At 46.9% G+C, this 13689-nt stretch overlaps 1 protein-coding gene across 2 annotated transcripts in view; it reads right to left on the bottom strand.

Moving 5' to 3' along the window:
* CCDC171 (coiled-coil domain containing 171) overlaps window positions 1-13689 on the bottom strand; it is a 2807212-nt gene that overhangs the window by 1155123 nt on the left and 1638400 nt on the right. For both annotated transcript variants that reach the window (XM_078675985.1, XM_078675986.1), the window contains one exon: window positions 5840-6335. In XM_078675985.1, the coding sequence (XP_078532111.1) occupies window positions 5840-6335 (496 nt within the window). The remainder of the gene's footprint in view (window positions 1-5839; window positions 6336-13689) is intronic.

Raw genomic sequence — 13689 nt, forward strand, 5'->3', positions numbered from 1 at the left:
TACTGTACTGATCTGCAAAATGAGGTGGAGAGGCGCAGTCCGTGCACAGAGAATAGTTCAGAGCTGGTGCCAGAGTCCGTGTGTGAGGGCAAATATAACCAACTTGTGCCACAGGGAGGACCAGGTTGCCGAAAACCATGCAGGAGGGCTGAATGATGGCATTCGAGCAGAGTCCCAAGTGTGAGGGGGGCCCCTACCACGAACCGTCCGGGTGGCCGGTCCCCAGGCTCACCCGTGGACCCTGTCACCACTGGGCCTCCGGGGAAATCGGGCGGGTCCCAGCAAGCTAGAGGAGTAGTACTCACTGCTCCCAGCAGTCCAGCTACACAGGGGGAAGGTGCACTCCATGCAGCGCTGGTCTGAAGAGCCTCAGGCAGGCCAGGAAAGGCTAGGGAGTGTCATTCCTCATTGCGCCCAAGGGCGAGCGTCTCCGGCCGCCGAACCACTCGAGGCCCCGGCTCCGCCGCGCGCACCAGGCCTCAAATGCAGCACGGTGCCGCTGCGGCTCCCGATCACCAGGGAGGGGCTCGGCGGAGACCGGAGGTGTTGCGGAATCAAATTCGGCCCCCGCCGTGTATGTTCCGAATCTAAGGCCGCTGGACAGGCCGGAACTGCCGAGGAATCGGATGGAGCTTTGGAGCTACGTGGCCATCTTGGTCTGCGGTCCAGCCACGCCCCCCTACAGGAGGGCTTGTTGACCCCCAAGGACCTTCAGCATCCAAGGGGCCTTCATCCCCAACCAGCAGTCGGCTAGGAGGTGCATTTGCAGAGTGGCTAAGAAAGGGGGTATGGTCTTTGAATACCTCTCAGCAATCCTGATGTGTGGGAATTACTGGAGGTAACAGGAGGGGATGTTGGCCCTGATTGACCCTCTGCCACCAAGGAGCCTTCATTCCGCAACCAGTTGTGCTGCTCAGCCCTACTATTAATGACTACGATGATGTCTGCCTTACCAACCACGGTCAACATTTTGTGAAATCTGTTTTATTGATCATCTATACTTAACAAAGCAAATCCATCAAGTTGCGGAAAGGGGAGAGCTGTGGAAAGGAAGGCGACAAAGAGAGCAGGAAGTGCTTATTATGCTGAAGTTCGAGGCATACCGCCTCACACCCAGAAGTTGTTGTGGGCCATTGCCTTGCTGACATGGACGTCATTGTATGAGATTGGAGAGTGCCCACATACCACCTCCTTGATGCCCACCTTCACAGACTGGATACTTTCATGTCATAACTCCACTGAAATGACCATTTTTTTTAAACGACAATACGGTGTGCTCTGCAATGCTACAAGGTGTTTTTTCCTTCCATGAAAGGGACACTCAGTAACTGAATGTTCCCCCCCCCCGGGTTTTAAAGCTGCAGTACAGTGCATTTCACTCTGCCTTACAGAGCATAAATGTGTAAAAACTCCCCTTACAGAGAAAAACAGGTTCAAAGTAAGCCGAATGGAGGAGATAGAGTGTGCCGCAGGCAGAGGAACCGTGAAATGCAGGCTTCCTTTCATAAACACATTCCTTCACACACCACCCAAAACTGTTAGGAGCTAAATCTTTTGCATCTTGCATGAGGTACCTCACAACAACACGTGTGCAGCTGGATACCCTTGGCTCCAGTGCAGGGCTATGATCACGTGTTTCGGTGAAACAAGCTACTAAATGTGAGTCGGTTATAGCATGTCACCTTCTTGGCCAGTACATTTTCCTGCTGTGCCATTGAAGACAGCATTTACGCGGGCATGCATCGTCCCTTTCATGTCATCGCTGTGGCACTGCTCTACCTCTGGAGCATCAGGTTCCATCTTAGAAAGCCGAACAGCTCCAACAGCTTGTCCTTCAGTTGCACTTGCTGCTCGCAAGCGCTGCAGCTTCTGGGACTGCCTCGCCCCGATGCCTGTGGCCACGTTAGTTAGTTTGGCGGTGCCTCGGACATTCATAGAGAGCTTGAGCAGACTAGGTCTGATGATGGATGAATTAGACTTTCAATATAGCTAACTAGTAGAGACTCCCAACAGTGCAAAAGCGGAGACTCTCACCTCTGGAACAGGATTTTCACAGTCCCTCGAGCAGAGGCTGTCATGATCCCAAATACCAACACTCCCCCAGACTAGAACCATGGATTCTCACCTTCATATAAGCAGGACGTTTTATCTTCCCAGGAGCTTGGGCTGTCACCAGCTGGGAAGCAGAGGGTCTCAGCGAATCATTTTCTTTTTTATGCCTTCGGAACCTGACCCATCCGGGGGCTATACAGTATACAAGCATTGGAGACCATTTTTTTTTCACCGGTGTCGTCAATCCGCTGCAAATTCTGGTGAAAATGTAAACAAAATGTTTTGGGGAATTGGCGGGATCCCTTTGGAAAACCAGCACCACACTGCCCTCTTTACTTTTTTGTTTGTTGTGTGCATTTATTTAAGGGGGGCTTGGCTAAAGCTGAATCCCAAGATGGCTGCCAACACTTCCTGGTTAAAGAGTTAGCAGCCAATCAGATCTCAGTACAAGACTGGGAGGTTTCACAGAGCCTTTATGTCCCTAAAGATCCAAATTTGCATCTCTTTACATATCTCTACAACTACTGAATGGAATTGCACCAAAAACAAAAAAAAAACACTATTTCCAGACTAAGAGCTAGCTTTCTGCCAAATTTTGTGTATTTCTATCCAGCAGTTCGGGCTGTTGTCGTGTTCAGAATCCCTATGGGAATTAACATGAGAAATGCACCTCCCCTTTTTTTCGGCCCCTGCTTGACGGATCAACCTTGAAACTTTCATTGCATGTATAAAATCTTTGGCCCACTTTTGTTGGGAAACATTTGTGAAGATTTCTCAAACAGCGCCAAAGATATAGGCAAGCCAAAAAATGTTTTTCCTATGGAAACATGGTGCTATCTATGACTACTTACAGACAAGATGCAGTATATATGTGAGTGTGCATGATCAAGGCTTCATAGTCAAAACGCGTTGGTGTTGGTGGTGTGATGAAAGAATTTGAATATTCAACTCCTGGAGTGCAGCATAATTTTCTTGGTGTTAATAAATAATGTGGGCTTGATTCCACCCTGAATAGGCTGTAAGCATGTTGTGTGGGAATCGCGTGGAAGGTGAAATACATATATATATCACAATTAACTATGCTGCATATACGCCGATCAAAACCATCCAAAACGTTTGTGCCTGTTTTCTGGTGCAGCACCCATATTCATATAACATTTACCAGTTTCTAGAATGAACAAACAGCACTCCGAGGGTGCAGATGAAGAGTTACAATTTATTTTATTTATCTTGAAAAATATATAAATTCATGTTCGTTAATCTGGACAACATAAAGTGATATCGCAAAAATACCTTTTTCAGACAATGTGCCCCGTCACCTCACAAAACTATGTACTAGTGAAACAAAAACAGTGAAGACATACTCCTTTTTCTTTCAAAATTAGACCCACATGGATGCATAAACATAAATATTTCAATATTTACACTGATGAAAATTAATCAGCTTACAACATTCACAATAATTCACCATGAATTTGAAATAAATTATATATTTACTGAAAAAACTAAAGGCTAAAGTAAAGTTAGAGTTACGAGTGATAAAAAGATCTGTTTATATTTTTTAATCCTTAGAAATTTATTGGCAAAACCAAAGGTTAAATCAACTTTATAGTTAGGTAAATCTGTCAGTGACAACAATAAAGTTTTGAACTAAAATCAACAACAGAAATTCCCAAGTTATAGTTGGCAGAACTAACTAGAACTTGCATCCAACCGTGCACTACTTCTGCCCTCACATACATCACTCATGACATGTTCTATGACATCATTTATGACGTCACTGATGACATCTCGAATTACATCATTGAGGAGTGTGTTCAATTGTTTTATTGTTAGATAGTGGTGGGTAACTATCATATAACTTTTCTACCTCATTTTGTACAGCCTGTGTCCAGGTAATCAGTATAAGTGTTTACAAAATGCATGTGCTCCAAATTCATCCTAGGTGTGTGAAGGTATTGAACAAAAATCTTTGTGTGATTGTGACAGTTGACTTGTGTTCATTATATTACACACACATTGTTGGGTACTACAAAAAAGGTTTCCAGCAGAGCAAAAATGCTACGTACTACATACTAAGTATTGTAAGAAACCTTGAGTTATTAAAATCATCTCCTCATGATAATTTTTACTTAACCTAGAAGACTGTGTGCAGCAGGTACTAGCCTTTGTACATTTGCTTGATTTGCTTCATAAGATGTACTACCTTTAGACCTTGGTTATTTTAAGTGACTAGTCGTTCTTTGGGCAAGTTTTGCATCAAGTGTACACTGTGTTTAGTAGATACTTTTTTATACTCTGTGGTGCATTTCTCATGAGAGCCTCACTGTCTGAAAACAGCGTGAACTGTGTGTAAACTTTCTCCGATGGTTAAACACTGTTAACAATACTCACTGTTCTACTCCTATCCACTTAATTTCTCAATGTAGGTTCTGTGACTGTCAGGGTTTAATACAGGTAAAGAGTGTCCATAGTATGGCACTAGTTAAGTAACAGGACTTGAGTACCTGGATGAATATGGTTTTCCCTTGTGTACAGATTGAACACCATGTGCAGAATAAACTACCGTTTTATCTATGATTCATATCAACATGAACTCAGCTACCCGTGAAGTGTATGGTATAGCATCAAATGGTATACCCATTTAAAGAGCAATGTGTACAAAAGAACCTTGGATGATGTCATCAGTGATGTCAAAACTGATTTAATTTAAGATGCTAACAGTGATGTCATAAATTATGTCATACAACTTGTTGCAAAAGACACACAATTGATGGACGGAATGCAGAACAAATCAAAACATTCACACCCAGTCAAGAGACCTGAGTTGAATCCATCATTCTTTTGCTCACCATGCCACCCCAGTTTAGACCTGGCCATATGCAAATCAGTCTTGACCCTGTGCTCTCCATGCCACTGGAGTCAAGCTATCCTGGCTGATGCAGGGCTGAAAGCCCGAAATCGGTCCCAGGATGCTTGTTTCCAGTCCAGGGAGGACCTGGCCCGGCAGTTCGGGCTGGACTGTTCCCATTGGGTGCAGGGTCAAGACTGATTTGTATATGGCTGGGTCCAAACTGGAATGGCATGGTGAGCAAAAAAACGATGGATTTAGGCCCAGATCTCTGTGCTGGGGTGAATGTATGACATTGTTCTGCATTCTGTCCATCAATAGTTCTTTTTACATTTGTCACCCCGAGTGGGACGGGTATGCTCAGAAGTGAGACCTGTGCTCTTCATGCCACTGGAGTCAAGCTATCCTGGCTGATGAGGGCTGAAAGCCCGATACCGGTCCTAGGATGCTTGTTTCCAGTCCAGGGAGGAAGGACCTGGCCTGGCAGTTCGTGATGGACTGTTCCCATTGGGCGCAGGGTCAAGACTGATTTGCAAATGGCTGGGTCCAAACTGGAATGGCATGGTGAGCAAAACAAACGATTGGATTTAGGCCCAGATCTCTGTACTGGGGTGAATGTATGACATTGTTCTGAATTATGTCCATCAATTGTTCTTCATACAACATGTTGCAGCAAAACTCTAAAAGACACCTGTAGAAATCCAACTAAGCATTTTTATTAGTCTTCATGCATTCAAAACAATCAGGGACTTCCTTAGTTACGCACATACAGTAATATTCTTGTGTTTGTAGTACACATATTTCATTGATGCTAAATATATTTTGGTATGAAACATAATCCTTAAGGTATTAAAATTAGATTTGTGTTGGAATCCATGAGTTTGAAATAACATCACGTTTGCAGAATGATAAAAAACGAGTTGCTTATTCTCCTACCTGATGTGCCCCTGGAGGCCCCTGCATAGACAATGATGCCTGTGCCTTCCTTGCAGCCTTCGATCCAGTTGAAGAGAGAGTTGCTTGACTGGCCCAAGCGTTGAAGTCTATTTGCGGCTAAAACTACAATGACACCCTTCCTAAAAACGTGGATCAAGCTTTTGGGAATTTTTTTGGGTAACAGGCAGCCATGCTTATACTTTTGTTCTGCCGCAGCGAAGGCAAGTGTTAGTGCCCTAATTTTCTTTTTCACAGCTTCATGCAACTTGGTCTGTTCCTGGAGAAGGTCTCTTTGCACAGACAAGGCACATGCCCGGCTATAGAGAGGATATAAAGCCCCTGCCATGAGGGCACACGCTACCAAAAGGGAACCATTCTCGTCTTGGTGGTTGAGTACTTGATTTCTACTATCCGAAATTTCACAAAACATTTGATCCCTCACTCTTTCAAGCATTGCAGTCTTTTCTCTGGTTCTCTTTAAAGCCTCTTGGCAGTTCTGAAACATCAAAAGGAAATTATGATGAATAAGAAGATAGTCAAACAAACTGCAAGTTGAATGCACAGTTAATAAAACAAAGAGCAAGCATGTTTTTCAAACTTGATAATACAATAGTACAAGATGGTGTGGGGAACACCAATATATACTAAAGCAGCGGCTTTTTACCCGGCCGTCGGGAACATTGTGAATTTTCTATGCTATTTACTCGGCTGGTGGATAAATAGTAGAAGTTATTTACAATATGGCTGGGGACTTTGAAAATAGCAGATAAACTTTACTATTTACCAGGCTGCTGGATAAATGGTAAAGATTTTGCAATGCTTAGATGGCGTCCCTGCAGATAGCAAAAAACGACACTATTTTCCCAGCTGCAGATAGTAGAAACATGTCACTATTTACGTGACCACTGGCTAATTACTTGAGATTCTGCACTGTGTGGCCGGTGGAAATGCAAATAACAAAAAAAAGACTGTTTACTCGTCTGCCTGCTAATTAGTAGATATTCTGTAGTGTTTGTCTGTCGGCTGTGCAAATAGCAGAAAAACGTCACTATTTACCAGGCCGCTGGCTAAATAGTAGAGGTTTTGCACAATTTGGCAAGAAGTCAAATAACAAACAAATAAAATTCACTGATTACCATGCAAATAAAAAAACAGCTGACATGTACAACTAGGCCACTAACCTTGCAGATACACTTAATTATTTATATGGCTGCTGGTGAATTAGCAGACATTTTAAATTATTTGGCAAGTAGCAAAGAAATGTCTATATTAACAGTCAGCTGTCTGAACAGCAGAAATGATGTACTGTATTGTTGGGGGCCTTGCAAATAACTTGAAAAGAAACTTCATTATTTTTCTGGTGACAGTGGCACAACTTGGCCAGTAGCCATACAAATAGCAAATGAACATATTGTTTACCCAGGGGGCGCTAGAGGGCACCAAGCAAGATGGCTGCACGTCCGTGAGACTCGAGCGGCTCGGGCACAACCCACCAAAAATCCTTCTCATTGCCTGTCCCTCATCCCCGAACACCGCTCTGCGAGGGCATTGGAGTCCCTCAGCTATCCTCCAGAGCAAAGACATCCCTGCGGAGGCTACCCTGAGTCCTCCAGTGAGCACTCCGGCGTAGCCCTGCCTGCGAAGCCTAAGATGGTGGTGGTCTTCACTGGCTGCCGCTGCACCAGAGACCTGCTGCGAGGCCCACCTAGCGCTCCGGATTCGGACCGACTGCTGACTGTCCCGTGGGTCCCCCTGTGGCCCCATGCGGATCCCGTTGCTGCCTGGCCTTGTGGCAGCACCCGGGGCTTGCACTCTCCCTCGACCCGCCCACGGCCTGGCAGACCTGGGATTGCCATCGCGAGCTGCGGAGGTCTTTGTGATACCCGGACTGCGCCTGCTGGGGTCTGATGTCTGCGAAGCCCGGTGATGCAGCCCTGTCTGCTCAACTCTTCAACGGCCAGCAGCACGTCGGATGGGTGGCTTTCCATCCACGAAGAGTCTCGGCAGCGGGCTCTGACTGCACCGACGGCTGCAAAATCACACGCCTGTTCAGTCGGTAAGTCCCTCTGCCTGCAGCAGTGAGCACGCGCCGGTGCTGCCACGGCCTGCTCCTTCATCGCCAACGCTGCCCACCCGGCCTACACTGCGGGCCTACCCGTCCTCCTTTGCGGCCCCCTGGACTCCCAGGTACTTTGCACTGCTGCGGCCTCGCTCCTCGGGCTCGCCTGTGGTGCTCACCCTGCTCTGCTGCTACCTGGCTTTCACCCTGGCACTAAAGGGGGAGGCGGCCGTATCCATTGTGCCTGACCCCAGCATGGGTGCATACCTCCTCCGGCCCATGTCGCCTAATAGACTTTGCCGCCTGGCCTCTCCCTGCACAGAACAGCCACAACTGGGGCCTTTATTCCTCACCATCGCCACAGGCTCCCCGCTTCTCGAGTCCCCACTCTCCTGCAGCTAGTTGATCCCCCATTGCCGGCATGCCTGATTGACAAATCAGCAGCACCCCACTCCTGGCTTCCCATCGCCATTGCCAGTCTGGGCCCCCAGCGAAGCTTCCACTGTAGGTGACCTCCTCACCGTGGCCATTTGCGCCCCCACCTGAATTGTACCGGATCCCGGCCTCTTCTCCCGCCTCTTCACCACGGGATGACCCGTTCTAGCCGCTGAGGATAGAGGGGCCCACCACCATCTCAGTCCCATTCTAACTAAGGCCAACGTCGCCCAGCCTCCTACTGCCTGAAGTTCTCACTGTTTCACCCCCTGAGCGGGCACCCTGCTGGGCCCATTGGATGGGCTGTGAAAGATTGTCAACCTTCCCCGGAACACACCCATCTGGGTCAACCCACACCTGCCCTATTGCTGCCTCGTGCTCTTGCCCCAGTGGTGCACCTGCCACCCGCTTCCCACCACACCGCTGGCATCGCCATGGCCGCACTGACGGAAAGCAGCCCAAGCTTAACTTCGAGGCCCGCAAGTCTGCCAGAATGCAGGCAGACAGAGAGAGAGCAGGCCTGCGGCCCTGCTCCGGATCAACCCACATCCACGGACGATCTGAAGGCCCTTCTCCTTGTCATTCAATCCAGTCTGTCCTCCATAGAAGCCAAGATGGACACAAAAACTCTCGTATATACACTCTGGTGCACAAAAGCGAGCAACATGATGAATGCATCAAGGAAACGTAGCGCCTCATTTCCGATCTGGAGGATATATCCACTACGACTGTGGACAAAAGTCTAGACACGGAGAGGGTCCTGAAGGTCACAGCCACCAAAAATGAGGACCTAGAATCCCGCTCGAGATGAAATAGCCTGCAAATCCTCGGAGTGCCGGAATCCGCCGCCACAGGAAAAATGGAGGAGTATGTGGAGTGCATGCTCACCATGGCCTGTGGGAGGGAAGCATTTTCGCAGGTCTTCATCGTCGAACGTGCACATCGCTCGCTGGCACCGCACCCTGTGCCAGGCGACCCTCCTCGCCCCATCATCACAAGGCTCCTCAATTATAGATTTACTTATCCCTATACTGGGGCGTGTCTTTGAGGAGGCTTGCGAAACTGGCACGTTTATACTACTGCGCATGGGATTCCCCGCTCCCTTCTTCAATCTGCTATATACAGGACTGCGGGCTAGCGTTGTAGTTAATGGCGCTAGATCCTCCCCCTTCACAATAGCCAGAGACACTAGACAGGGATGTACCCTTTCACCCCTTCTCTTTGTCCTGGCTATTGAGCCCCTTGCCACCAAAGTATGTCAGCACTTCCGGTACCACGCCCTCATATATCCTGAGAGGCAAATACTAATCTCCTTATATGCGGACGACCTCAGGCTTTACCTCCGCAATCGGGAAGACAGTCTCATCCCCATTCTCAGACTACTCATTCTCTTTGGTCATCTCTCTGGGGTCAACATAAACTGGGGCAAGTCTCAGCTTTTCCCCCTCACTGATGCCACTACGCTGTTCACACCAGACTACCCCCTCACCTTGTGTGAAGATACCATCACATATCTCAGAATAGTCATTACTCGTAATCGGAATGACTTAATGGCAGCTAATTATGGGCAAGCACTGGACCTCCTTACGGACAAAATCACCAGGTGGATTGTTATGCCAATCTCCCTGGCCGGGAGAGCCTCCCTTATTAAAATGGTGATCTTTCCCCAAGTTGCTTTATCATTTCATTAACATCCCTTACGCCCCTAGCATACACTTCTTTTAAGCCCTAAAAATCCAACTCATCCGTCTCACCTGGGGAGGGAAACAAGCTAGACTGAGCTGGGAAATTCTCACTAGGCCCTTCAGTGCCAGGGGATTCGAAATACCAGACCTGGAGCTATACTTCAGCTGTGCTCAGGCCCACTTTGCAGCATACTGGATAAACCCCCCTCCTTACATGCCTCATTTGGCGGTCAAAGACGGTTATATGACACCGACCCCCTGCTCTGCCTACCTATGCGTGCCCGCCTTCCAGATATGCCTAGCCTCCACCACGGTACACTGCACCACCAGCACTTGGGGAGATCTGGCCTGCCGCCTCCATGCAACTATCATATACTCACCTCTGCTACCCATCTAAGGTAGGCTGGACCTCCCTGTCACACAAAAAGGAGACTGCCGCCAACTCCTTTGCAAAAGCTCCATCTAGACCTGGGGCAAACTCTATGTCAATGGAACATTCTGCACCAGTAATAAATTATTTGGTGCTACCCTACCCAGCCCCCTGGAGCGATTTTTCTACATTAGGCTGTGACTAGATATTAAGGCCCTCACCCCGTGCTTCCCACAAGTACCCCCCACTATGGCACCACTACATGCCCTCCTACAGCACACACATTGTTTCACTGCTGTAACGCACTACTCAATAAGACAGTCCGCACGGTCCCCCCTGGCTAGGTCCCAATGGGAAGAAGAACTCGGCTCCTGTAAGGATCCACAAGCCGTTTCCGCAGAAGTGCCAGGAACTGAAGACAAACCCAAACCCCTCCCTTCTACACCAGCTGTGTCTATCAAACACTAGAACACAACGGTGATATGAAGGGAAAGGAGGGAACAAAACAAGGAAAGGCAAGGGAAAAAACAAGACTCCACGGACTGGTAGTCTCCAAGTGGAAGCAGCAGCTAAAAATAATGGGTGCAGGTTAAATAAAGAGGAATAAACAATGAGGCATAATAAATGTGGTTTGAATATTCACCTCAATACTATATGATATGCAATGTTTCACTCGAACTTCAGTGTTATATGTCCCACTTGAACTTCAGTGTGAGATGTCCCTCTCTCAATGGTATTGAAAAAAGTGTTCATTACCTGGATGAAACAAAGACTATTAACTCTCTATCTTGCAATATGTGATGAAAGATCTCTAGATATGACTTGTCTCTTATTTTGTAATGCAAGGCTACTGCTGTATAGAAGATCTTGACTAGTTCTTGGATCTCAGGATAAAGACAACTACAACGACAGTATACTAGCATAAATAGATAGTTGAAACAATCAAAACAAAGATAATGGAATAGCAGCGCATAAGCGCTTTTACCTAGTCGTTGTCTTCTGTATACTGTGATGACTGCCACTCTTTTGGAATGCCCAGGAGTTCAAAATAAAACGTAACAGGGGAAGAATACAATAATGATGGTAATCCTCAAGCGAACTCCCCCAATTCACCCTTTCTCTCCTGAATAATCCCCCGCCTGCTCTCAGTTAGTCCGGCCAACCGACGGAACTCCAGTCCGGCCGGTGGGCGGAACCGCTAGACGCAGGTGAAGGCTCCAGAGGAACAGGGAGAGGTAAGTCAGCAAGGGGCAGGCAAGGGAACAGGGAATTCCGGGTCCGTCTCCAGTAATCCAACGGAGGCAGAAAAGGAGGGATATCACTAAAAGGAAGTAGCGAAACGGCCCCCCAACTGAAAGCACGGCAACAGATAATTCCAGGATCAGGAGATACGGGCTATCGAGTCCGACATGCAGGATTCAACGAGGAACAGTGACAGGCGGCAAAGCGGAAGTGACGCAACGCCGGAGTTCCCGAAACAACTAGAGCACGAAGCATCAACCAAAGGGGAAGTCAGGCTTAAGATTCTGCCTGACTCCCGTGCACATGCGCGGAATGGGGCGGCCATCTTCGTCGGATGGCGCGATTCGGCTGGCGAGTTGGCAGGCGTGACAGCTCCCCCCTTACCGATGACCAGTGGTCCTACTACTGCCGTCAGACTGGCAATATTTCTGCAAGTAGCAGATTATGCGTCATTCACTACAAATACATTCACCGCCTATATTACACGCCTGCACGATTGAAGCGCCTCCTTGACACTGACCGATCTGACCGCTGCGGGGATGAGGGTGCAGACTTTCATCACTTGGCTTGGGACTGCCCTCCCATCAGACGCTACTGGTTGGAGGTGTTCGTGGCGCTCGATCGAATGACTGGACTACATGTTCCCGAAGACCCCCTGACTACACTTCAAGGATACACTAAGGTGCTGGCCGCCTCAGTGCGGAAATACATCCATGTGGCGCTCCTCATTGCTAAGAGGCGCATTGCTTGTAGATGGGGTAGAGGGAGAGCTCCCAAGTTCAAAGACTGGCTACAATACCTTATATATTGCCAAGACCAATTAAATATCTATGCCGAACTACTGCCGCCTTCCTCCGCCCCCAAGTGACTTATGGTCTCCTCTCCAGACATATCTTCTAGAGCAGGCTGCTTCTGACAACGCAGACTCCAAGCCTCGGCTTTGAGGTGATGGAACTAACAAATGAGGCGTGACTTGTAATATGTACTATCTCACTTTTGCCAGGGGACAAAACAAAGGGGGTCTGTAACATTGGGATTGTTAACGTTTTAGCTATGGTGCTCATAATACTTTCAAGCTGTCAGACTGGTCAATCTGATATGTCAAAGACACTAAGTGGTAAAGTGTATCTCTTTATGCTTGTCGTTTATTCTCAAAACCCAATAAAGAAATGTAATTAAAAAAATATAAATTGTTTACCCTGCTGCTGTCTAAATAGCTTAGATTTAGTTTCATTATGCCTTATTCAAATTTGAACAGGTACTTACACCAGGTATAACTGCAAACAAGGACTGAAAACAGTTGGCATTCATCTCCATATAAAAATTAAGGTCCTACTGCATTATTTCATTTGCAGAAAGTGGACGCAATTTATGCACATATGTTTTGTGAATGGAATAGTATTTTGCAAACTAGTATATATACTGTTTGTTCGGTTCACAAAATATTGAATCACAGGGGTTTGCAGAACAATCAGCCTTATTAATATTCATTAGGCAGGTGCCAATTTGCAACCCTCTGTCATTGGCTGTAATCACAGAGATGGTGGCACGCAAGAGACAGCACACCATCATCTCTATGACTGCATTCCAAAATGGAAAATATATTTTCTTTAACAAAAAAAACAGTTGATCTTTCTTAAAGGAACCAGTGCTGGTTTAAAATAAAAAGGTTGTAGCTTTGGAAAACTTCTACCCCTGATGCTGCCAACATGATTCTAAAGGGAAAGGAATCATAAGGTGACCCCTTCCTATTTGCAAATTAGCTATTACCCCAACTTGGGGATCATTAGCTCATCAATGGTTTGCGACAGCAATTTCAGTTAAACTATCAATGAATTCCTTTCCGAATTAGAAAGGGGAGGACGGAAACCCCTTTCATGAACCCTCCTATTAGCAATTCAAAAGCAATTGCAAAAGTCCTTTTACCAGTCGAAATTATTTTTCAACTCATAAAAGTTTTATACATAACAATGAGCACTTTTGTGATCACAAACCCTGTGATTTTGTGACATGAAGCCCTTAGTGTTTCATCTGGCTTAGATGCAGGCACTTCCTTATA

Source organism: Lissotriton helveticus, chromosome 2_1 (genome assembly GCF_964261635.1).
Source record: "Lissotriton helveticus chromosome 2_1, aLisHel1.1, whole genome shotgun sequence".
Taxonomy (NCBI): Eukaryota; Metazoa; Chordata; class Amphibia; order Caudata; family Salamandridae; genus Lissotriton; species Lissotriton helveticus.